Below are 26,670 nucleotides of genomic sequence, written 5' to 3' on the forward strand. Positions count from 1 at the left end.
AATATAACGCTATATTGTGTTTTCGCTGTAAAACACTTAAGAAATCGGAAATATTGGCTGGAATCACAAGATGCCTGTCTTTCATTTGCTGTACACCATGTATTTTTCAGAAATGTTTTATGATGAGTATTTAGGTATTTGACGTTGGTGTCTGTAATTATTATGGCTGCTTTCGGTGCAATTTCTGATTGTAGCTGCAATGTAAACTATGATTTATACCTGAAATATGCACATTTTTCGAACAAAACATAGATTTATTGAATAACATGTTATAAGACTGTCATCTGATGAAGTTGTTTGTTGGTTAGTTTGGTTGGTTCTTGGTTAGTTAGGTTGGCTTTGTGCATGTTACCTGTGCTGTGAAAAATGTCTGTCCTTTTTTGTATTTGGTGGTGAGCTAACATAAATATACGTGCTGTTTTTGCTGTAAAACATTTAAAAAATCGGACATGTTGGCTGGATTCACAAGATGTGTACCTTTCATTTGCTGTATTGGACTTGTTAATGTGTGAAAGTTAAATATTTCAAAAAAATATATTTTGAATTTCGCGTTCTGCCTTTTCAGTGGAATGTGGGAGGAGTTCCGCTAGCGGAACGCCAGAGTCAAACAGGTTAATAATGGAAATTGATGGAAAAATGTATCACTAGCCACTTTAAACAATGCCTCTTAATATAATGTTTACATACCCTACATTACTCATCTCATATGTATATGTATATACTGTACTCTATCATCTACTGCATCTTGCCATCTTTATGTAATACATGTATCACTAGCCACTTTAAACTATGCCACTTTATGTTTATATACCCTACATTACTCATCTCATATGTATATACTGTACTCTATACCATCTACTGCATCTTGCCAATGCCGTTCTGTACCATCACTCATTCATATATCTTTATGTATATATTCTTTATCCCTTTACACTTGTGTGTGTGTGTGTGTATAAGGTAGTAGTTGTGGAAGTGTCTTAGTGACATAAGGTTGACCAAGGCCCTTCTCCCCTGATTGCTCAGTTTGGCCGGGCGACCAGCTCTAGGAAGAGTCTTAGTGGTTCCAAACTTCTTCCATTTAAGAATGATGGAGGTCGCTGTGTTCTTGGGGACCTTCAGGGCTGCAGAACTGGTTTTGTACCCTTCCCCAGATCTGTGCCTCAACACAATCCTGTCTCGGAGCTCTACGGACAATTGCTTTGACCTCATGACTTGGTTTTTGCTCTGACGTGCACTGTCAACTGCGGGACCTTTTCTATAGACAATTGCCTTTCCAATTCATGTGCAATCAATTGAATTTAACACAGGTGGACTCCAATCAAGTTGTAGAAACATCTCAAGGATGATCAGTGGAAACAGGAAGCACCTGAGCTCAATTTCGAGTCTAATGGCAAAGGGTTTGAATACTTATGTAAGTAACGTATTTCTGTTTTTAAGTTTGTAAACATTTCTGTAGATTTCTGTGGAAAATGTCTCATTTAATCCTTTTAGAATAAGGTTATAACGTAACAGTATGCTTTCAGAATGCGCTGTATATTAGCCAATCTATACAATCATCTACACTGGTCTATATCTTGTTGGCCAGTCATGTTGACCAGTGCCCTTCCACCCATGTGTTGTCTTCGTCAATTTGTTTCAACTCAATAGAATTGCACCGCATATGCATATGCGAGCCCCACCCCCGTCCACGGCAAGTGATTGTTCACATCAAACCCATACTGAACCAGTCATCAAAAAGAAAGGAGGACCAAGGCACTCTTCATATAATTAATTAAAATGCCTTTATTAGTATGGCATGTTCAATAGAAACAAAGTTTTTTTTAAACCGACGCATTTCGGCTGCATGGCCTTCGTCAGAGAGTACCAGTATTTAATTAGCAAGATTTATTCAGCTAATTACACATGGAGGAACACAGGGTTGTTCTTTTGTGGCCGGTGTTCGTTTGAAGCCTGAGACCCCCCAATACCACCATTAGCCATCTTAGGGGGGTTGAATGTACCCCAGGTTCCTCTCAAAGTTTGCTTGACCCTGGTCATTCAGCTTGTGTGGATTCACAGGGTCTGCAGAGGAGAGGGCTTTGTAGGGACAAGGAGGAGAGGAGAACTGAGGAGAGAACTGCACTGTCCATGCTCTCACTGTGTTCACTGCATTCTCTACTCTTCTGCTCTTTCTCTCTCAGTGTTTCTGTCTCTCTGTCTCTGTGTTTCTGTCTCTCTCTCTTTCTGTCTCTCTGTGTTTCTGTCTCTCTCTCTCTCTCTGTCTCTCTCTGTCTTTGTGTTTCTGTCTCTCTTTCTCTCTCTCTCTCTCTCTCTCTCTCTCTCTCTCTCTCTCTCTCTCTCTGTCTCTCTCTGTGTTTCTGTCTCTCTCTCTTTCTCTCTCTCTCTCTCTCTCTCTCTCTCTGTGTTTCTGTCTCTCTCTCTTTCTCTCTCTGTCTCTCTTTGCACACATTTTAATTTGAGTGTTGAATGAGACACATCAAAGAAGAGGCCTCTTGTCTTTGCCCCCTGTGCGCACACACACACACACACACACACACACACACACACACACACACACACACACACACACACACACACACACACACACACACACACACACACACACACACACACACACACACACAGAGGTGTAAACCGTCAGACAGTTGAAAGCGTGGCTGAGTGGGAGCCCCTTTCTGTGGACGACAGAGCAGAAAGACCCTCTCTAGCTATGGGACTGGGGCACAGGGGGGGGGTCATGGTTTGATACCTCTTCTTCTTTCCCACTTCCCACACTGGTGGACACAGGATTTCCAAGAGGGCATGTTGTTCCCATGAGCACCACTGCTCTGTCCCTCTGCCTTCTACACTCTACCTTAGAAGGCTTCTAGAATGCACCCAGCTGTGTTAGTGAGCTGTGGTTCTTTGGGGAGGACATGTACCCATGAAGTAGCTCCACATGCGTTTGTGATTATAATTTTTTTGTGCAAGGGTTTTTCTTGTTTGTTTTCTTTACTGACCGTATCAGCAGTGCTGTCCACAAGACCCAGCAGCTAGCTGGGTCACAGCGTTTGGCCACTGGCACTAACCATCCTCTCCTCTCCGCTGGCTGGACATTCTCCCTGGAGGCCTTGGCATCCATCTCACTCTCACTAAGGGAATCCACATCATTAGTATAGGAGCCGCACCATCCAACACAAGTTACGGTCTAGATTTAGAGATGCTGGTCTATTTCAGAGAATATAGACCATACAGAAGCCAAGGTGTAGTTGTGTAAACGACGATGTTAGCGATTTGGTAACTTAACAATCATCAATAATTTCTGAGGAACCATTTTGAGAAAAACCCCATCCATCCGCTGTGAGTTGAGTGGATGGGTAGCAGAGCAAGCTGCTTTCTGGGGGAGTGGATGTATTTATGGAGCAGGGGTGGTTAGTGTGGGTTTGTGCTGCGCTCCTACGCTGATGACAGGGCAGCCTCGACACACAACACCCCGCTGCGTGGTCTGTGGTACGCTCTGGAGGACCTGTGTGTGTGTCTGTGTGTGTGTGTGTGTGTGTGTGTGTGTGTGTGTGTGTGTGTGTGTGTGTGTGTGTGGGGGGGGGGGGGGGTTGGATGGTAGAGAGGGGACTAGAGTTGAGGGGGGAAGACACCAACTCTGTCTTTTTATAGCTTGGGGTCCCTGCCCCAAAAACCTCAAGTTGACATTAGCTCCAGTGTGCCTGATGGTGGCTGGCTGGTGCGTGGTTAGCTCCTAACCTTAGCCAGTGGCAGGGCAGCCCCTGTATTTATGCCATATTGGTTTGGGTTTAGGAAGGCATAAGGAGGAGATGGTCTCTCTCTCCAAGAGAAACAGGGCCACAGCACATCAGTCCCTGCTTAGTCATTTATCATACTCATTTATAATGGGGCCTCTGTTATATTGCGTTGGGTTGAGTTCTAAGTTTTTCCTTCTGACCGAATAATAAAGTAGAAACTAATGGCCTCAAAGTTTGTCCCCAGAGTCTGAGGGGACCTTAAGGAAGACATTACTCTAATTAAGATGTCGGCTGGGGAGCTTTTGTGGTTTATGTATTCTTTGAGGTCTGTAAGGTTTTTTACATTGACTTCTCTTTTGTCCACAGTGGGGAATGGAAAACCAACTCCCAGATTCATTTTACACTTAGCCCTCCATTAAAAGTGCAAGGCTTCATCTGGGTCCAGGAATACTCTTGAACCGGCCCTGTATGTGTTTTAGATGAGACCTATTAACCTTTGTTTTCTCTCTGTATCCCTAGAGCAGTAGAGCCAGTCTCACTTCCTCTAGGTCTTCATTGACAGAGCTTCAACAACAGATAGCCTCCGCAGATAAATAGCAGAAAACAGAGACTTGTAATGTAGTTCACAAAAGTTCAATCAGGAAGGCTGATCTGAATGTTCAATCAGGGAAGGCTGATCTGAATGTTCAATCGGGGAAGGCTGATCTGAATGTTCAATCGGGGAAGGCTGATCTGAATGTTCAACCGGGGAAGGCTGATCTGAATGTTCAACCGGGGAAGGCTGATCTGAATGTTCAACCGGGGAAGGCTGATCTGAATGTTCCATCGGGGAAGGCTGATCTGAATGTTCCATCGGGGAAGGCTGATCTGAATGTTCCATCGGGGAAGGCTGATCTGAATGTTCCATCGGGGAAGGCTGATCTGAATGTTCCATCGGGGAAGGCTGATCTGAATGTTCCATCGGGGAAGGCTGATCTGAATGTTCCATCGGGGAAGGCTGATCTGAATGTTCCATCGGGGAAGGCTGATCTGAATGCTTGTTTAACTTCATCAAGCAGTATTACCTAATTCACTCTGTTTCCTGTTCTACGGTCGTAGTCAACTTGCCCATGTTCTCTCACTTCCTGTTTTTCAGCAACAGTCTTGGACAACGCTCCACCTCCCCACCACCACCAGCCATAATAACCTTAAGGCCCGGCACTGGAACTCCTTTCCCCCAGCGGGGGGGTTTCCATGCCAGCTGCCCAGCAAAGGGCTACCTGTCATCAGCATCTGGCTCCAAGGAGACGAGGCCATACCCCAAACTATTTAATAAAATTCCACATTGCGTTCTCTCTCTGTTGTCCATTCAGTTAATTAAGCCTGTACTCGATTGAATAAGGTTCGTTCTGAACCTCCCCCCGGTCCAGATCGGCTGTTCTGATAGCCGCTGTTGGTGTGGTATCCTCTGTTTTTTCTCTCCTCCGTCTCTTTCCTTCTTTCTCTCTATCCACGTCTGATCTTTTCCTCCTCTCGTCTCTGTGAAGTACAGAGGCAGGCGCTACGCTCCACCGAAAAAGACAAAGAGCGTGCAAGTCCGTATCCGTCTGCGCTCCTTCCCCCTCTTCCTCCATTACCTTCTCCATCTCCTTCTTCCCTTGTTCCTTTCTTCCTCTGTGGCGTCCTGGGCCCCGTCCCTCCCAGATCGTCCTGGGGATAAGGGACACCTGCCGTTGCCGCGGTCACCTGTTTGGGTTCTGAGCGTGGCCCATGGCGTGGGCCCAGAGTGTTTGGGAGAGCGCAGACAGAAACAACAAAGGGACCAAGACAAAGCAGATAGTTTTCAGAGGATAGCAGCACTACTGAAGTACATCAATAGAAGCCTAGGATCTTTCCTTTCTACTGAATTCCCCTCTTATTGTGTCTACAGGGAGGAGTGGGGAAACCTTCTTCTAATCTGTGCCTCAGCTTCAACTGGGTTGGAGGGATTCACTGAACGGGATGTTTTGGAAGTCCTTGTAGTTCTAGATGTTGGTTTACTTGGTTGCAAGTGGTTAGTGTGGCATTGAGAGAGAGGTACATATCAAGTCTTTCAGACTGGGACTCTAATCATTAACCATGGCAAATCTGTTTTTCTGTCTCGACCTTTGACCTGTAGAGGTCAGCAGACCCTCAATCGTTGACCTGCATGGCTGTTGCAACGTGTAATAACAGCTAATAAATTAGGGATTTCATCACTCACCTTTTTAAATTCTAGATACAGAGAGTGTTTGGTGGTTTAGTTTATCTGTAGACCCATACACTCATTCAGATATGGGCACACACACACACACACACTCCCTCACCCAGTATCTCCCCTCTCTCTGTGCAGGGTGTCAGAAGCAAGTAGGGTTGTCGCGGGGCAAGGCCAAGGTGTGTTGCTACAGTGGCTGGTACTACTGCCAGAGCTGTCATCAAGACAACCTGTTCCTCATCCCTGCCCGCCTGCTGCACAACTGGGACACCAACAGACACAAGGTGAGAATGGTGACGTTCTCCACACGTCTGAGTAATTTACCAGAGCGACTTATATGTGCTCATATCCACTCACACGCAACCTATTCAGAAAACTACAGACAAATTCTGAAACACCCACTGAGTGGGAAAGGATTTGACCTTACACACACACACAGCCCACCCCTCCTCTCCCTATTCTGTCCAGGTGTCCAAGCAGGCCAAGGAGTTCCTGGAGTTTGTTTATGAGGAGCCCCTGCTGGATGTGCATCAGTTGAACCCGTGTCTGTATGAACACTGTGAAGGCCTGGCTGCAGTCCTACGCCTGAGACAGCAGCTCCAGTCACTCAGAGCATACCTGTTCAGCTGCCGCGCTGCCGTGGCCGAGGACCTCCGGAGAAGGTGAGAGGGGAAGGGAAGTGTGAGGGGAGTGTAGGGTAGAAGAGGCTATATGGGTATGGAGTGTGAGGGGAGTGTAGAGTAGAAGAGGCTGTATGGGTATGGAGTGTGAGGGGAGTGTAGGGTAGAAGAGGCTGTATGGATAGGAAGTGTGAGGGGAGTGTAGAGTAGAAGAGGCTGTATGGGTATGGAGTGTGAGGGGAGTGTAGAATAGAAGAGGCTGTATGGGTATGAAGTGTGAGGGGAGTGTAGAGTAGAAGAGGCTGTATGGGTATGGAGTGTGAGGGGAGTGTAGAGTAGAAGAGGCTGTATGGGTATGAAGTGTGAGGGGAGTGTAGAGTAGAAGAGGCTGTATGAAGTGTGAGGGGAGTGTAGAGTAGAAGAGGCTGTATGAAGTGTGAGGGGAGTGTAGAGTAGAAGAGGCTGTATGGGTATGGAGTGTGAGGGGAGTGTAGAGTAGAAGAGGCTGTATGGGTATGGAGTGTGAGGGGAGTGTAGAGTAGAAGAGGCTGTATGAAGTGTGAGGGGAGTGTAGAGTAGAAGAGGCTGTATGGGTATGAAGTGTGAGGGGAGTGTAGAGTAGAAGAGGCTGTATGAAGTGTGAGGGGAGTGTAGGGTAGAAGAGGCTGTATGGGTATGGAGTGTGAGGGGAGTGTAGAGTAGAAGAGGCTGTATGGGTATGAAGTGTGAGGGGAGTGTAGAGTAGAAGAGGCTGTATGGAGTGTGAGGGGAGTGTAGGGTAGAAGAGGCTGTATGGTATGGAGTGTGAGGGGAGTGTAGAGTAGAAGAGGCTGTATGGGTATGGAGTGTGAGGGGAGTGTAGGGTAGAAGAGGCTGTATGGGTATGGAGTGTGAGGGGAGTGTAGGGTAGAAGAGGCTGTATGAAGTGTGAGGGGAGTGTAGGGTAGAAGAGGCTGTATGGGTATGAAGTGTGAGGGGAGTGTAGGGTAGAAGAGGCTGTATGGGTATGAAGTGTGAGGGGAGTGTAGGGTAGAAGAGGCTGTATGAAGTGTGAGGGGAGTGTAGGGTAGAAGAGGCTGTATGGGTATGAAGTGTGAGGGGAGTGTAGAGTAGAAGAGGCTGTATGGGTATGGAGTGTGAGGGGAGTGTAGAGTAGAAGAGGCTGTATGGTATGGAGTGTGAGGGGAGTGTAGAGTAGAAGAGGCTGTATGGGTATGAAGTGTGAGGGGAGTGTAGGGTAGAAGAGGCTGTATGAAGTGTGAGGGGAGTGTAGAGTAGAAGAGGCTGTATGGGTATGAAGTGTGAGGGGAGTGTAGGGTAGAAGAGGCTGTATGGGTATGGAGTGTGAGGGGAGTGTAGGGTAGAAGAGGCTGTATGGGTATGGAGTGTGAGGGGAGTGTAGGGTAGAAGAGGCTGTATGAAGTGTGAGGGGAGTGTAGAGTAGAAGAGGCTGTATGGGTATGAAGTGTGAGGGGAGTGTAGGGTAGAAGAGGCTGTATGGGTATGAAGTGTGAGGGGAGTGTAGGGTAGAAGAGGCTGTATGGGTATGGAGTGTGAGGGGAGTGTAGAATAGAAGAGGCTGTATGAAGTGTGAGGGGAGTGTAGAGTAGAAGAGGCTGTATGGTATGGAGTGTGAGGGGAGTGTAGGGTAGAAGAGGCTGTATGAAGTGTGAGGGGAGTGTAGAGTAGAAGAGGCTGTATGGGTATGAAGTGTGAGGGGAGTGTAGAGTAGAAGAGGCTGTATGGGTATGGAGTGTGAGGGGAGTGTAGAATAGAAGAGGCTGTATGGAGTGTGAGGGGAGTGTAGGGTAGAAGAGGCTGTATGGGTATGGAGTGTGAGGGGAGTGTAGAATAGAAGAGGCTGTATGGAGTGTGAGGGGAGTGTAGGGTAGAAGAGGCTGTATGGGTATGGAGTGTGAGGGGAGTGTAGAATAGAAGAGGCTGTATGGAGTGTGAGGGGAGTGTAGAGTAGAAGAGGCTGTATGGGTATGGAGTGTGAGGGGAGTGTAGAGTAGAAGAGGCTGTATGGTATGGAGTGTGAGGGGAGTGTAGAGTAGAAGAGGCTGTATGGGTATGGAGTGTGAGGGGAGTGTAGGGTAGAAGAGGCTGTATGGTATGGAGTGTGAGGGGAGTGTAGGGTAGAAGAGGCTGTATGGATAGGAAGTGTGAGGGGAGTGTAGAGTAGAAGAGGCTGTATGGGTATGAAGTGTGAGGGGAGTGTAGGGTAGAAGAGGCTGTATGGGTATGGAGTGTGAGGGGAGTGTAGGGTAGAAGAGGCTGTATGGGTATGGAGTGTGAGGGGAGTGTAGGGTAGAAGAGGCTGTATGGGGGGGTAGACGCTCCAGTCCTTCAGAGCATACTTGTTCAGCAGCCTCGCTGATATCACGGAGGACCTCTGTAGAAGGGGAGGGCTGGACAGGGGAGGGTTAAGGACGAGGGCTGGACAGGGGAGGGGTAAGGACGAGGGCTGGACAGGGGGAGGGGTAAGGATGAGGGCTGGACAGGGGAAGGGTAAGGACGAGGGCTGGACAGGGAAGGGGTAAGGACGAGGGCTGGACAGGGGAAGGGTAAGGACGAGGGCTGGACAGGGGGAGGGGTAAGGATGAGGGCTGGACAGGGGAGGGTTAAGAACGAGGGCTGGACAGGGGAGGGGTAAGGGAGAGGGATGGACAGGGGGAGGGGTAAGGACGAGGGCTGGACAGGGGGAGGGGTAAGGACGCGGGCTGGACAGGGGGAGGGGTAAGGACGAGGGCTGGACAGGGGAAGGTTAAGGACGAGGGCTGGACAGGGGAGGGGTAAGGATGAGGGCTGGACAGGGGGAGGGGTAAGGATGAGGGCTGGACAGGGGGAGGGTTAAGGACGAGGGCTGGACAGGGGAAGGGTAAGGACGAGGGCTGGACAGGGGGAGGGGTAAGGACGAGGGCTGGACAGGGGAGGGTTAAAGACGAGGCCTGGACAGGGGGAGGGTTAAGGACGAGGGCTGGACAGGGGGAGGGTTAAGGACGAGGGCTGGACAGGGGGAGGGTTAAGGACGAGGGCTGGACAGGGGGAGGGTTAAGGACGAGGGCTGGACAGGGGGAGGGTTAAGGACGAGGGCTGGACAGGGGGAGGGTTAAGGACGAGGGCTGGACAGGGGGAGGGTTAAGGACGAGGGCTGGACAGGGGGAGGGTTAAGGACGAGGGCTGGACAGGGGGAGGGTTAAGGACGAGGGCTGGACAGGGGGAGGGTTAAGGACGAGGGCTGGACAGGGGGAGGGGTAAGGACGACGGCTGGACAGGGGGAGGGGTAAGGAGAGGGCTGGACAGGGGAAGGTTAAGAACGAGGGCTGGACAGGGGAGGGCTGGACAGTGGGAGAGGTAAGGACGAGGGCTGGACAATGGGAGAGGTAAGGACGAGGGCTGGACAGGGGGAGGGGTAAGGACGAGGGCTGGACAGGGGGAGGGGTAAGGGGGAGGGCTGAACAGGGGGAGGGGTAAGGACAAGTGCTGGACAGGGGAAGGGTAAGGATGAGGGTTGGACAGGGGAGGGGTAAGGACGGGGGCTGGACAGGGGAGGGTTAAGGGCGAGGGCTGGACAGGGGAGGGGTAAGGACGAGGGCTGGACAGGGGAGGGGTAAGGACGAGGGCTGGACAGGGGAGGGGTAAGGATGAGGGAGGGATGGGCAGGGGAGGGGGAGGGATGGACGAGAGGGGGATGAGGTATGATTCATTGATTGTCTTGATTGTTAATTAAATACATTTTGACTAGATATGTAAATGGTTGGCAATGGGCAAGATTGTTGGGGGATGAGACAGTGAAAGGATGACGCAGGACCACAGTAGGAAGATGAAGGAGGAACAGAGAGAATGGATTTATGAGACTGGAAACATCAAAGTAGGCTTTCATAAAGCACAGGAACATAATGAAGAAGTATGGAATGGTAATTGTATGTCTGATGTCCATTGAAAGCCCCTTTGTTGACTTGATTCCTAGTCCATGTTAAGCATGAATATGTGAAGTGTAGCCTGAAGGCTCCTCTGAGGCCAGTATGTGAGTGTATGATGGGAATGTGTTTATGTGAGGGTGTCCAGACTAAAAGGCCTGTCTCTGGGGTGATGGACGCTCTCTGACACTCCCTAACCCCCTCCTCAACCTCCACACACACTAGCTCTGTTTGATACATCACTGCTCAACATGTCTGTGAAAACAGTGTTCTCTGGTCAGTCAATTTGTAATTGAGAAGCTAATTTTCCCCAATTCCTGGCATTCAAAAAGATATATACCGTTGTAGTCAGAAGTTTACATACATCTTAGCCAAATACATTTAAACTCAGTTTTTCACAATTTCTGACATTTAATCCTAGTAAAAATTCCCTATCTTAGGTCAGTTAGGATCACCACTTTATTTTAAGAATGTGAAATGTCAGAATAATAATAGAGAGAATTATCTTTTTTCAGCGTTTATTTCTTTCATCACATTCCCAGTGGGTCAGAAGTTTACATACACTCAATTAGTATTTGGTAGCATTGTTTAACTTGGGTCAAACATTTCAGGTGGCCTTCCACAAGCTTCCCACAATAAGTTGGGTGAATTTTGGCCCATTCCTCCTGACAGAGCTGGTGTAACTGAGTCAGGTTTGTAGGCCTCCTTGCTCGCACAGGCTTTTTCAGTTCTGCCCACAAATGTTCTATAGGATTGAGGTCAGGGCTTTGTGATGGCCACTTCAATACCTTGACTTTGTTGTTCTTAAGCCATTTTGCCACAACTTTGGAAGTATGCTTGGGGTCATTGTCCATTTGGAAGACCCATTTGCGACCAAGCTTTAACTTCCTGACTGTTGTCTTGAGATGTTGCTTCCATATATCCACATAATTTTCCTGCCTCATGATGCCATCTATTTTGTGCAGTGCACCAGTCCCTCCTGCAGCAAAGCACCCCCACAATATGATGCTGCCACCCCCGTGCTTCACAGTTGGGATGGTGTTCTTCGGCTTGCAAGCCTCCCCCATTTTCCTCCAATTATAACGGTGGTCATTATGGCCAAACAGTTCTATTTTTGTTTCATCAGACCAGAGGACATTTCTCCAAAAAGTATGATCTTTGTTCCCATGTGCAGTTGCAAACCGTAGTCTGGCTTTTTTTATGGCGGTTTTGGAGCAGTGGCTTCTTCCTTGCTGAGCGGCCTTTCAGGTTATGTCGATAAAAGACTCGTTTTACTGTGGATATAGATACTTTTGTACCTGTTCCCTCCAGCATCTTCACAAGGTCCTTTGCTGTTGTTCTGTGATTGATTTGCACTTTTCGCACCAAAGTATGTTCATCTCTAGGAGACAGAATGCGTCTCCTTCCTGAGTGGTATGACAGCTGCGTGGTGTTTATACTTGTGTACTATTGTTTGCACAGATGAACGTGTTACGTTCAGGCGTTTGGATTTCTTTTTTGCTGATGTCTTGGCTGATTTCTTTTGATTTTCCAATGATGTCAAGCAAAGAGGCACTGAGTTTGAAGGTAGGCCTTGAAATACATCCACAGGTACACATCCAATTGACTCAAATGATGTCAATTAGCCTGTCAATTAGCCTATCAAATCATTTTCTGGAATATTCAACTTAGTGTATGTAAACTTCCAACCTACTGGAATTGTGATACAGTGAATTATAAGTGGAAGAATCTGTCTGTAAACAATTGTTGGAAAAATGTTGGAAAAATGAATCATGTTGGAATGTTGGAAAATGTTGGAAAAATGAAATGTTGGAAAAATGAAATGTTGGAAAAATGAATCATGCACAAAGTAGATGTCCGAACCAACTTGCTAAAACTATTTATGGAGTGGTTGAAAAACCGGTTTTAATGACTCCAACCTAAGTGTATGTAAACTTCAACTGTATTTTCAACCAGATGACTTGTATTGAGCTAAAATGTTTTTGTTTTTTAAGTGAGGCATGGTCCATGTGTGGGGTCTTTATGCATTTAAGGAGTCCTGTCCATCCTGGAATGGCAGGCTTATATCGTGTGTGTGTACTGTAGTCTACTGTTGACCATGACAGGTTCCCCTGTTCTTTTGTCTCAATCTCTCTGCTGTGCTGTTGCAGTATGTTTGAAGCCCGAGACGAACAGAGAGAGTGGGGCTCTGAGGCGCTCCTACTCCACACACACCCTGAGCTACAGAGTTATCCCAGCTGGTTGTCGGAAAGGGAAGAAGGCCGTGGTGTTTACGGCAGTGGTGGCGACCCCGGAGTGCTCTTCTCTCACTAGAGACCTCGTTTACCACTACACCATTAGCGCTCGGCGACTAACGCCCTGCCCTTCAAAACACTGCAGGATTAATGAGGCCGGTGGTGCTAAAAGCTTGCCCTGGCCATCTATGGGCCTACCATCGGACCCTCTATGGGCCTACCATCGGGCCATCCATGGACCCTTTCGGCCTACCATCGGGCCATCCATGGACCCTCTATGGGCCTATCATCGGGCCATCCATTGACCCTTTCGGCCTACCATTGGCCATCCATTGACCCTTTGGGCCTGCTGTCGGCCATCCATGGACCCTTTGGGCCTACCATCAGGCCATCCATGGACCCTCTATGGGCCTACCATCGGGCCATCCATGGACCCTCTGGGCCTACCATTGGCCATCCATTGACCCTTTGGGCCTACCATCGGGCCATCCATGGACACTTTCGGCCTACCATTGGCCATCCATTGACCCTTTGGGCCTACCATCGGGCCATCCATTGACCCTTTGGGCCTACCATCGGGCCATCCATGGACCCTTTGGGCCTACCATCGGGCCATCCATGGACCCTCTGGGCCTACCGTTGGCCATCCATTGACCCTTTGGGCCTACTGTCGGGCCATCCATTGACCCTTTGGGCCTACTGTCGGGCCATCCATAGACCCTCTGGGGTTACCGTCTGGCCATCCATGGACCCTCTGGGTCTACCGTCGGGCCATCCATGGACCCTTTCGGCCTACCATCGGCCATCCATGGACCCTCTCGGCCTACCATCGGCCATCCATTGACCCTCTGGGCCTACCACCGGGCCATCCATGGACCCTCTCGGCCTACCATCGGGCCATCCATTGACCCTCTGGGCCTACCATCGGGCCATCCATGGACCCTCTCGGCCTACCATCGGGCCATCCATGGACCCTCTGGGCCTACCATCGGGCCATCCATGGACCCTCTGGTGAAGGGTTGTGAACTGCAATAACTCTTCTGTGTGGTTGCCAGTACAAACAATATTACTCTCAGTACATGTCGCAAGTGTACCTCAGTTTATATTTTGTTTTTATTGCTACTATGGTGTGTTTCGTGTGTATGCTTTGAAAGTAAATGTGTATATCTACATGTTACCTCTTGGTGGGTTGGGGGAGAAAAGATAAGCCATTCTAGTTAAATTTGTCTTTTGTTTCTGTTAGTCTTTAGTGACATGGATAGAAGTACAGTCTGCTGTCATTCTGATCTAAGAATATTACTCCTGCTTATTAGGAAGAAAAAATACATCTGTTTAACTTTAAACTAAAGGTGTGTTTAGAATGATTTTTGTTGTATTAATGCTATTTAATCTCTCCTCAGACTAATATTATTCTGTTTGTCCTGTGGGTACCTTTGCCACTGTTCCACCCCTTGTGTATTGCGCTGTCATGGTGTATTCTGTTGAACCCTGTAGCAGTTAGATCAGTCTTCTGTTGAACCCTGTAGCAGTTAGATCAGTCTTCTGTTGAACCCTACAGCAGTTAGATCAGTCTTCTGTTGAACCCTACAGCAGTTAGATCAGTCTTCTGTTGAACCCTACAGCAGTTAGATCAGTCTTCTGTTGAACCCTACAGCAGTTAGATTAGTCTTCTGTTGAACCCTGTAGCAGTTAGATCAGTCTTCTGTTGAACCCTACAGCAGCTAGATTAGTCTTCTGTTGAACCCTACAGCAGCTAGATTAGTCTTCTGTTGAACCCTACAGCAGTTAGATGAGTCTTCTGTTGAACCCTACAGCAGTTAGATGAGTCTTCTGTTGAACCCTACAGCAGTTAGATGAGTCTTCTGTTGAACCCTACAGCAGTTAGATCAGTCTTCTGTTGAACCCTACAGCAGTTAGATCAGTCTTCTGTTGAACCCTACAGCAGTTAGATTAGTCTTCTGTTGAACCCTGTAGCAGTTAGATCAGTCTTCTGTTGAACCCTACAGCAGCTAGATTAGTCTTCTGTTGAACCCTACAGCAGTTAGATGAGTCTTCTGTTGAACCCTACAGCAGTTAGATGAGTCTTCTGTTGAACCCTACAGCAGCTAGATGAGTCTTCTGTTGAACCCTAGAGCAGTTAGATGAGTCTTCTGTTGAACCCTGTAGCAGTTAGATCAGTCTTCTGTTGAACCCTGTAGCAGTTAGATCAGTCTTCTGTTGAACCCTGTAGCAGTTAGATCAGTCTTCTGTTGAACCCTGTAGCAGTTAGATCAGTCTTCTGTTGAACCCTGTAGCAGTTAGATCAGTCTTCTGTTGAACCCTGTAGCAGTTAGATCAGTCTTCTGTTGAACCCTGTAGCAGTTAGATCAGTCTTCTGTTGAACCCTGTAGCAGTTAGATCAGTCTTCTGTTGAACCCTGTAGCAGTTAGATCAGTCTTCTGTTGAACCCTGTAGCAGTTAGATCAGTCTTCTGTTGAACCCTGTAGCAGTTAGATCAGTCTTCTGTTGAACCCTGTAGCAGTTAGATCAGTCTTCTGTTGAACCCTGTAGCAGTTAGATCAGTCTTCTGTTGAACCCTACAGCAGTTAGATTAGTCTTCTGTTGAACCCTACAGCAGTTAGATTAGTCTTCTGTTGAACCCTGTAGCAGTTAGATCAGTCTTCTGTTGAACCCTACAGCAGCTAGATGAGTCTTCTGTTGAACCCTACAGCAGTTAGATGAGTCTTCTGTTGAACCCTACAGCAGTTAGATCAGTCTTTTGTTGAACCCTACAGCAGTTAGATCAGTCTTCTGTTGAACCCTGTAGCAGTTAGATCAGTCTTCTGTTGAACCCTGTAGCAGTTAGATCAGTCTTCTGTTGAACCCTACAGCAGTTAGATCAGTCTTCTGTTGAACCCTGTAGCAGTTAGATCAGTCTTCTGTTGAACCCTACAGCAGTTAGATCAGTCTGCTGTTGAACCCTACAGCAGTTAGATCAGTCTTCTGTTGAACCCTACAGCAGCTAGATTAGTCTTCTGTTGAACCCTACAGCAGTTAGATGAGTCTTCTGTTGAACCCTACAGCAGTTAGATGAGTCTTCTGTTGAACCCTACAGCAGTTAGATCAGTCTTCTGTTGAACCCTACAGCAGTTAGATCAGTCTTCTGTTGAACCCTGTAGCAGTTAGATCAGTCTTCTGTTGAACCCTGTAGCAGTTAGATTAGTCTTCTGTTGAACCCTACAGCAGTTAGATTAGTCTTCTGTTGAACCCTACAGCAGTTAGATTAGTCTTCTGTTGAACCCTACAGCAGTTAGATTAGTCTTCTGTTGAACCCTACAGCAGTTAGATGAGTCTTCTGTTGAACCCTACAGCAGCTAGATCAGTCTTCTGTTGAACCCTGTAGCAGTTAGATTAGTCTTCTGTTGAACCATGTAGCAGTTAGATCAGTCTTCTGTTGAACCATGTAGCAGTTAGATCAGTCTTCTGTTGAACCCTACAGCAGTTAGATTAGTCTTCTGTTGAACCATGTAGCAGTTAGATCAGTCTTCTGTTGAACCCTACAGCAGTTAGATTAGTCTTCTGTTGAACCCTACAGCAGTTAGATTAGTCTTCTGTTGAACCATGTAGCAGTTAGATCAGTCTTCTGTTGAACCATGTAGCAGTTAGATCAGTCTTCTGTTGAACCCTGTAGCAGTTAGATTAGTCTTCTGTTGAACCCTGTAGCAGTTAGATGAGTCTTCTGTTGAACCCTACAGCAGTTAGATCAGTCTTCTGTTGAACCCTACAGCAGTTAGATCAGTCTTCTGTTGAACCCTGTAGCAGTTAGATCAGTCTTCTGTTGAACCCTGTAGCAGTTAGATCAGTCTTCTGTTGAACCCTGTAGTAGTTAGATCAGTCTTCTGTTGAACCCTGTAGCAGTTAGATCAGTCTTCTGTTGAACCCTGCAGCAGTTAGATCAGTCTTCTGTTGAACCCTACAGCAGTTAGATCAGTCTTCTGTTGAACCCTACAGCAGTTATATTAGTCTTCTGTTGAGCCCTGTAGCAGTTAGATGAGTCTTCTGTTGAACCCTGTAGCAGTTAGATGAGTCTTCTGTTGAACCCTGTAGCAGTTAGATGAGTCTTCTGTTGAACCCTGTAGCAGTTAGATGAGTCTTCTGTTGAACCCTGTAGGAGTTAGATGAGTCTTCTGTTGAACCCTGTAGCAGTTAGATGAGTCTTCTGTTGAACCCTGTAGCAGTTAGATCAGTCTTCTGTTGAACCCTACAGCAGTTAGATGAGTCTTCTGTTGAACCCTACAGCAGTTAGATCAGTCTTCTGTTGAACCCTACAGCAGTTAGATCAGTCTTCTGTTGAACCCTGTAGCAGTTAGATCAGTCTGCTGTTGAACCCTACAGCAGTTAGATGAGTCTTCTGTTGAACCCTACAGCAGCTAGATGAGTCTTCTGTTGAACCCTACAGCAGTTAGATGAGTCTTCTGTTGAACCCTACTGCAGTTAGATCAGTCTTCTGTTGAACACTGTAGCAGTTAGATCAGTCTTCTGTTGAACCCTGTAGCAGTTAGATCAGTCTTCTGTTGAACCCTACAGCAGTTAGATCAGTCTTCTGTTGAACCCTGTTGCAGTTAGATCAGTCTTCTGTTGAACCCTGTAGCGGTTAGATCAGTCTTCTGTTGAACCCTACAGCGGTTAGATTAGTCTTCTGTTGAACCCTACAGCGGTTAGATTAGTCTTCTGTTGAACCCTGTAGCAGTTAGATCAGTCTTCTGTTGAACCCTGTAGCAGTTAGATTAGTCTTCTGTTGAACCCTACAGCAGTTAGATTAGTCTTCTGTTGAACCCTACAGCAGTTAGATGAGTCTTCTGTTGAACCCTACAGCAGTTAGATGAGTCTTCTGTTGAACCCTACAGCAGTTAGATCAGTCTTCTGTTGAACCCTGTAGCAGTTAGATGAGTCTTCTGTTGAACCATGTAGCAGTTAGATCAGTCTTCTGTTGAACCCTACAGTAGTTAGATGAGTCTTCTGTTGAACCATGTAGCAGTTAGATCAGTCTTCTGTTGAACCATGTAGCAGTTAGATCAGTCTTCTGTTGAACCCTACAGCAGTTAGATTAGTCTTCTGTTGAACCCTACAGCAGTTAGATTAGTCTTCTGTTGAACCATGTAGCAGTTAGATCAGTCTTCTGTTGAACCCTACAGCAGTTAGATCAGTCTTCTGTTGAACCCTACAGCAGTTAGATCAGTCTTCTGTTGAACCCTACAGCAGTTAGATTAGTCTTCTGTTGAACCCTACAGCAGTTAGATCAGTCTTCTGTTGAACCATGTAGCAGTTAGATCAGTCTTCTGTTGAACCCTACAGCAGTTAGATCAGTCTTCTGTTGAACCCTACAGCAGTTAGAACAGTCTTCTGTTGAACCCTACAGCAGTTAGATCAGTCTTCTGTTGAACCCTGTAGCAGTTAGATCAGTCTTCTGTTGAACCCTGTAGTAGTTAGATCAGTCTTCTGTTGAACCCTGTAGCAGTTAGATCAGTCTTCTGTTGAACCCTACAGCAGTTAGATCAGTCTTCTGTTGAACCCTACAGCAGTTATATTAGTCTTCTGTTGAGCCCTGTAGCAGTTAGATGAGTCTTCTGTTGAACCCTGTAGCAGTTAGATCAGTCTTCTGTTGAACCCTGTAGCAGTTAGATGAGTCTTCTGTTGAACCCTGTAGCAGTTAGATCAGTCTTCTGTTGAACCCTGTAGCAGTTAGATCAGTCTTCTGTTGAACCCTGTAGCAGTTAGATCAGTCTTCTGTTGAACCCTGTAGCAGTTAGATCAGTCTTCTGTTGAACCCTACAGCAGTTAGATCAGTCTTCTGTTGAACCCTACAGCAGTTATATTAGTCTTCTGTTGAGCCCTGTAGCAGTTAGATGAGTCTTCTGTTGAACCCTGTAGCAGTTAGATCAGTCTTCTGTTGAACCCTGTAGCAGTTAGATGAGTCTTCTGTTGAACCCTGTAGCAGTTAGATCAGTCTTCTGTTGAACCCTGTAGCAGTTAGATCAGTCTTCTGTTGAACCCTGTAGCAGTTAGATCAGTCTTCTGTTGAACCCTGTAGCAGTTAGATCAGTCTTCTGTTGAACCCTGTAGCAGTTAGATCAGTCTTCTGTTGAACCCTGTAGCAGTTAGATCAGTCTTCTGTTGAACCCTGTAGCAGTTAGATTAGTCTTCTCAGTTGCATCATGGACTGTACATTCCGTCTGTCTGGTATTGGTGCTCTGTTCTGATCTTGGTTTCGTTCCAGATGGCAACAGGACCCTAAACAGCTTCCACCACCAAGCCATAAGACTGCTAAACAAGACTGCTAAATAGCTAATCAAACGGCTACCCAGACTACCTGCATTGACCCCGTTTTGTACTAACTCTCTTTCACTGACTCTATGCAAACACACTGTAGTCTACCCACACACTCACACATACTTACACTGACACCCAACACACACACACACGCACTACATACGCCGACACACACACAACATGCACACACATGCATACTGACGCCACACACACACACACACACACACACACACACACACACACACACACACACACACACACACACACACACACACACACACACACACACACACGTTCACACTCACCACATACAGTACGCTGCTGCTACTGTCTATTATCTATGCTGTTGTCTAGTCACTTTACCCCTACCTACAGTATACTGCTGCTACTGTCTATTATCTATCCTGTTGTGTAGTCACTTTACCCCTACCTACAGTATACAGTACTGCTGCTACTGTCTATTATCTATCCTGTTGTCTAGTCACTTTAACCCTACCTACAGTATACTGCTGCTAGTGTCTATTATCTATCCTGTTGTCTAGTCACTTTACCCCTACCTACAGTATACAGTACTGCTGCTACTGTCTATTATCTATCCTGTTGTCTAGTCACTTTAACCCTACCTACAGTATACTGCTGCTACTGTCTATTATCTATCCTGTTGTGTAGTCACTTTACCCCTACCTACAGTATACTGCTGCTACTGTCTATTATCTATCCTTTTGTCTAGTCACTTTAACCCTACCTACAGTATACTGCTGCTACTGTCTATTATCTATCCTGTTGTCTAGTCACTTTACCCCTACCTACAGTATACTGCTGCTACTGTCTATTATCTATCCTGTTGTCTAGTCACTTTACCCCTACCTACAGTATACTGCTGCTACTGTCTATTATCTATCCTGTTGTCTAGTCACTTTACCCCTACCTACAGTATACTGCTGCTACTGTCTATTATCTATCCTGTTGTGTAGTCACTTTACCCCTACCTACAGTATACTGCTGCTACTGTCTATTATCTATCCTGTTGTCTAGTCACTTTAACCCTACCTACAGTATACTGCTGCTAGTGTCTATTATCTATCCTGTTGTCTAGTCACTTTACCCCTACCTACAGTATACAGTACTGCTGCTACTGTCTATTATCTATCCTGTTGTCTAGTCACTTTAACCCTACCTACAGTATACTGCTGCTACTGTCTATTATCTATCCTGTTGTGTAGTCACTTTACCCCTACCTACAGTATACTGCTGCTACTGTCTATTATCTATCCTTTTGTCTAGTCACTTTAACCCTACCTACAGTATACTGCTGCTACTGTCTATTATCTATCCTGTTGTCTAGTCACTTTACCCCTACCTACAGTATACTGCTGCTACTGTCTATTATCTATCCTGTTGTCTAGTCACTTTACCCCTACCTACAGTATACTGCTGCTACTGTCTATTATCTATCCTGTTGTCTAGTCACTTTACCCCTACCTACAGTATACTGCTGCTACTGTCTATTATCTATCCTGTTGTGTAGTCACTTTACCCCTACCTACAGTATACTGCTGCTACTGTCTATTATCTATCCTGTTGCCTAGTCACTTTACCCCTACCTATATCTACATAGCTACCTAAATTACCTCGTACTCCTGCACTCCCTGTATATAGCCGTGTTATTACCTCGTACTCCTGCTCATCGACGCGGTACTGGTACTCCCTGTATATAGCCATGTTATTACCTCGTACCCCTGCTCATCGACTCGGTACTGGTACTCCCTGTATATAGCCATGTTTTTACCTCGTACCCCTGCTCATCGACTCAGTAGTGGTTCCCACATATGCTGTGCATTTGGCTACTTTTCCTAAGGTCCAACTCATCCCAAACAATCTCAATTGGGTTGATGCCAGGTCATCTGATGCAGCACTCCATCACTCTCCTTCTTGGTAAAATAGCCCTTAAACAGCCTGGAGGTGTGTTGGGTCATTGTCCTGTTGAAAAACAAATGATAGTCCCACTAAGCACAAGCCCGATGGCGTATCGCTGCAGAATTCTCTCAGTAGGAGCTACTCTCTCTGACTGCTGGCTTCACTCTCTCAGTAGAAGCTACTCTCTCTGACTGCCGGCTTCACTCTCTCAGTAGGAGCTACTCTCTCTGACTGCTGGCTTCACTCTCTCAGTAGGAGCTACTCTCTCTGACTGCCGGCTTCACTCTCTCAGTAGGAGCTACTCTCTCTGACTGCCGGCTTCACTCTCTCAGTAGGAGCTACTCTCTCTGACTGCCAGCTTCACTCTCTCAGTAGGAGCTACTCTCTCTGACTGCCGGCTTCACTCTCTCAGTAGGAGCTACTCTCTCTGACTGCCGGCTTCACTCTCTCAGTAGAAGCTACTCTCTCTGACTGGCGGCTTCACTCTCTCAGTAGAAGCTACTCTCTCTGACTGCCGGCTTCACTCTCAGTAGGAGCTACTCTCTCTGACTGCCAGCTTCACTCTCTCAGTAGGAGCTACTCTCTCTGACTGCCGGCTTCACTCTCTCAGTAGGAGCTACTCTCACAGACCGCCGGCTTCACTCTCTCAGTAGGAGCTACTCTCTCTGACTGCCGGCTTCACTCTCTCAGTAGGAGCTACTCTCTCTGACTGCCGGCTTCACTCTCTCAGTAGGAGCTACTCTCTCTGACTGCCGGCTTCACTCTCTCAGTAGGAGCTACTCTCTCTGACTGCCGGCTTCACTCTCTCAGTAGGAGCTACTCTCACAGACCGCCGGCTTCACTCTCTCAGTAGGAGCTACTCTCTCTGACTGCCGGCTTCACTCTCAGTAGGAGCTACTCTCTCTGACTGCCGGCTTCACTCTCTCAGTAGGAGCTACTCTCTCTGACTGCCGGCTTCACTCTCAGTAGGAGCTACTCTCTCTGACTGCCGGCTTCACTCTCAGTAGGAGCTACTCTCTCTGACCGCCGGCTTCACTCTCTCAGTAGGAGCTACTCTCTCTGACTGCCAGCTTCACTCTCTCAGTAGGAGCTACTCTCTCTGACCGCCGGCTTCACTCTCTCAGTAGGAGCTACTCTCTCTGACTGCTGGCTTCACTCTCTCAGTAGGAGCTACTCTCTCTGACCGCCGGCTTCACTCTCTCAGTAGGAGCTACTCTCTCTGACTGCCAGCTTCACTCTCTCAGTAGGAGCTACTCTCTCTGACAGATTAGCACTAATGAAAGTCCACCAACCTCTTTGTCTATCTCTTAATGACTGCAAAGCCACACTTACATGTACACACACACCTCCCTGTCTATCTCTCAATGGTTGTAAAGCTTCCCATAAACACATGAAAAGGGAATTTATCCTCAGCTGAACAAATTGCCCGCCCTCTGAGTCTGAGCCTGTGTGCGTTTGCGTGTGCGTGCGTGCGTGCGTGCGTGCGTGCGTGCGTGTGTCAGATTAGAGCTGTAATGAAGCCAGTCTAATGAGGCCTGGGGCTGATGTGTGAATGAGGCTCTGCTCTGACTGGACCTCTGCCATCCCTCCTCCTCTCACAATCGCTACATAAACACTATCTGTCTATAGAGAGGCAGAGAGAGTGTGTGTTTCCCTATCTGCAGAACACACTCCTGCACACACACACACACACTCACGCTCATGTTGTTACGCGGGGTGGAGCAGGTGAACCCAAGTGCAGACTCAGATGAGGAGACAGGGATAAGGTAACCAAGGTATTTATTGAAAAGTGTGGGAAGGTGCAGGCCAGGGGGAGGCTGGGGCTGAGGCAAGGGAAGTAGGGGCAGGGTAAATGGGTCCGGAGTGGAATTCAAGGAAGCAGTAGAGTGGGGGTCCAGGGCTGGGAAGCTAGACTGGCGAGACGGACCAGAGTCAGAGCGGACAGAACTGTAGCGGAGAGAAAAGCAGCGTCAGGCTAGGGAAAACAGGCACCACAGGATAATAAGGTCTATTGCAGGAACAAACGGCTTGAAATGCAGACTGACTGAGCAGAGGTTACGATCTGGCAGCGTGCAAGTGGCAGGGCTGAGGATTTGTAGAGGTCTTGATTATGGAACAGGTTGCAGCTGGTGGGGATCTGCTCTGCCTCCAGCACACCTGTCTCCACTCACACAATCAGAAACACCCACACAGAGAGGGAGAGAGCACTGGGGGAGTGGTGGCAGGTTAGGGAGACACAGATGAGAAGTAGAGGGGGTGGAAGGGACAGATGTAACTCACATATACAGTATGTGCACTCAAATTCACATAATTCATATAGATACTACTACAGCTTCCCACAAAGGTTTCCATGGTACCTACATAGAGCTGTGTGTGTGTTTCTCTCTAATCCCAGGAGAGGCATTGGAAGTGTATGTCCCTTCAGTGTTAGTGCAGAGAGAGACAGTGCCGTGTTATTAGTGCAGAGAGAGACAGTGTTGTGTTATTAGTGCAGAGAGAGTCAGTGTCGTGTTATTAGTGCAGAGAGAGACAGTGTCGTGTTATTAGTGCAGAGAGAGACAGTGTCGTGTTATTAGTGCAGAGAGAGACAGTGTCGTGTTATTAGTGCAGAGAGAGACAGTGTCGTGTTATTAGTGCAGAGAGAGACAGTGTCGTGTTATTAGTGCAGAGAGAGACAGTGTCGTGTTATTAGTGCAGAGAGAGAGTGTCGTGTTATTAGTGCAGAGAGAGACAGTGTCGTGTTATTAGTGCAGAGAGAGACAGTGTCGTGTTATTAGTGCAGAGAGAGACAGTGTCGTGTTATTAGTGCAGAGAGAGACAGTGTCGTGTTATTAGTGCAGAGAGAGACAGTGTCGTGTTATTAGTGCAGAGAGAGACAGTGTCGTGTTATTAGTGCAGAGAGAGACAGTGTCGTGTTATTAGTGCAGAGAGAGACAGTGTCGTGTTATTAGTGCAGAGAGAGACAGTGTCGTGTTATTAGTGCAGAGAGAGACAGTGTCGTGTTATTAGTGCAGAGAGAGACAGTGTCGTGTTATTAGTGCAGAGAGAGACAGTGTCGTGTTATTAGTGCAGAGAGACAGTGTCGTGTTATTAGTGCAGAGAGAGACAGTGTCGTGTTATTAGTGCAGAGAGAGACAGTGTCGTGTTATTAGTGCAGAGAGAGACAGTGTCGTGTTATTAGTGCAGAGAGAGACAGTGTCGTGTTATTAGTGCAGAGAGAGACAGTGTCGTGTTATTAGTGCAGAGAGAGACAGTGTCGTGTTATTAGTGCAGAGAGAGACAGCTGGATGTTATTAGTGCAGAGAGGGACAACGCAGCGTTATTAGTGCAGAGAGAGACAGCGTGGTCTTATTAGTGCAGAGAGACAGCTTGATGTTATTAGTGCAGAGAGGGGCAGCGTGGCGTTATTGGTGCAGAGAGAGACAGCGTGGCGTTATTAGTGCAGAGAGAGACAGCGTGGCGTTATTGGTGCAGAGAGAGACAGCGTGGCGTTATTGGTGCAGAGAGAGACAGCGCGGGGTTATTGGTGCAGAGAGAGACAACGTGGGGTTATTAGTGCAGAGAGAGACAGCTTGACGTTATTAGTGCAGAGAGAGACAGCGCGGCGTTATTAGTGCAGAGAGACGGCGCAGGGTTATTAGTGCAGAGTGAGACGGCGTGGCATTATTAGTGCAGAGTGACAGCGTGGCGTTATTAGTGCAGAGTGAGACAGCGCGGGGTTTTTGGTGCAGAGTGAGACAGCGCGGGGTTTTTGGTGCAGAGAGAGACAGCGCGGGGTTTTTGGTGCAGAGAGAGACAGCGCGGGGGTTTTGGTGCAGAGTGAGACAGCGCGGGGTTTTTGGTGCAGAGAGAGACAGCGCGGGGTTTTTGGTGCAGAGAGAGACAGCGCGGGGGGTTTTTGGTGCAGAGAGAGACAGCGCGGGGGGTTTTTGGTATAGAGAGAGACAGCGCGGGGGGTTTTTGGTGCAGAGAGAGACAGCGCGGGGGGTTTTTGGTGCAGAGAGAGACAGCGCGGGGGGTTTTTGGTGCAGAGAGAGACAGCGCGGGGGGTTTTTGGTGCAGAGAGAGACAGCGCGGGGGGTTTTTGGTGCAGAGAGAGACAGCGCGGGGGGTTTTTGGTGCAGAGAGAGACAGCGCGGGGGGTTTTTGGTGCAGAGAGAGACAGCGCGGGGGGTTTTTGGTGCAGAGAGAGACAGCGCGGGGGGTTTTTGGTGCAGAGAGAGACAGCGCGGGGGGTTTTTGGTGCAGAGAGAGACAGCGCGGGGGGTTTTTGGTGCAGAGAGAGACAGCGCGGGGGGTTTTTGGTGCAGAGAGAGACAGCGCGGGGGGTTTTTGGTGCAGAGAGAGACAGCGTGGGGGGTTTTTGGTGCAGAGAGAGACAGCGCGGGGGGTTTTTGGTGCAGAGAGTCTATATGATCCCATCTCTCGCCCTCTCCATCTTTCACTCCAACTCCCACCTCTCTGTCTCTTTTTATGTCACTTTGTGGATCCTTGAGCTGTAATGTGAGCTGGTGTGGGTGAGTGTGTGTGAATTACTGTGTGTGTAGGTTTGGCAGAGAGTGTTGTGCAGAGGGCTATAATAGCGAGCCTGATGAGACGGAGAGAGACCTCCACTTCGCTCCATTATAAGGCAGAGAGCTTTTAAACACCCATTCCCCTTCTGCCCCAGCCTGACTCTCATTCTATTGAATTAACCCCCATTTTCTCAGCAATTTGGCCCCGCCGTTACCATGGTTACACAGGCACTATTATGGTCCTGTGTGTATGTGTGACATGACTCATCGTGTACATTCTGTTATCGTCCTATATGAATCTCAACATGAACCTCACATCTCCTTCCTGTCATGTTTTAATATATGATTAACCATTTCACCAGCTTTGCTGTTACAGGTCAGTACAGTGAGAGACAATGACACACAGCATTGAATTCTACTTTTTATTGGTGGGGCCACCCATACACACAGTGCTGTAAGTCTGCTAAATGGCATATAATATTACATAGGATCTGACTTACATAAGGATCTGACTTATGGTTCTAAGAAAATTGCATAACTAAAATTGTCAAAATGTTGGTCTTTTTCTCTCCCCCAAAGGATCTTCCCCAGAGAATACCTACTGCAACATATCCACCTGTACTCACTGGCTGACCTGCAACAGGTAATACACACACTACACACATATAGTGTACACACTCACTTTCAAACATCAGACCGTTACAGACACACTAATACACACTCATATATATATATATATATATATATATATATATATATATATATATATATATATATATATATATATATATATATATATATATGTATATGTGTTATATTTAAGCAATCAGGTGTGGTATATGATCATATTATATATTGGCCATAAACCACAAACCCCCGAGGTGCCTTATTTCTATTATAAACTGGTTACCAACATAATTAGAGAGCTAACAAGAATTGTTTTGTCATACCCGTGGCATATGGTCTGATATACCACGGCTGTTAGCCAATCAGCATTCAGGGTTTGAACATTAAGTTTACACGTGTCAGGACAATGCATGGCTGCTAGGACCAGCGTCTGTCTCTGCTCGGACTCAGACAGGTGGAGCTAAAGCAGTCCCTCCCAGTGAAGAGGTGCTCTGTCTCTGCTCGGACTCAGACAGGTGGAGCTAAAGCAGTCCCTCCCAGTGAAGAGGTGCTCTGTCTCTGCTCGGACTCAGACACG

General features: G+C 47.3%; 1 protein-coding gene across 1 annotated transcript in view; it reads left to right on the top strand.

Moving 5' to 3' along the window:
- The window catches only part of LOC129816634 (pleckstrin homology domain-containing family M member 3-like), an 87,997-nt gene that overhangs the window by 43,520 nt on the left and 17,807 nt on the right, over positions 1–26,670 (top strand). Inside the window, exons 5-7 of the mRNA XM_055871362.1 lie at positions 6,088–6,233; positions 6,418–6,611; positions 26,046–26,109. Of these exons, the coding sequence (XP_055727337.1) occupies positions 6,088–6,233; positions 6,418–6,611; positions 26,046–26,109 (404 nt within the window). The remainder of the gene's footprint in view (positions 1–6,087; positions 6,234–6,417; positions 6,612–26,045; positions 26,110–26,670) is intronic.

This window comes from Salvelinus fontinalis, chromosome 19, assembly GCF_029448725.1.
Source record: "Salvelinus fontinalis isolate EN_2023a chromosome 19, ASM2944872v1, whole genome shotgun sequence".
Classification (NCBI taxonomy): Eukaryota; Metazoa; Chordata; class Actinopteri; order Salmoniformes; family Salmonidae; genus Salvelinus; species Salvelinus fontinalis.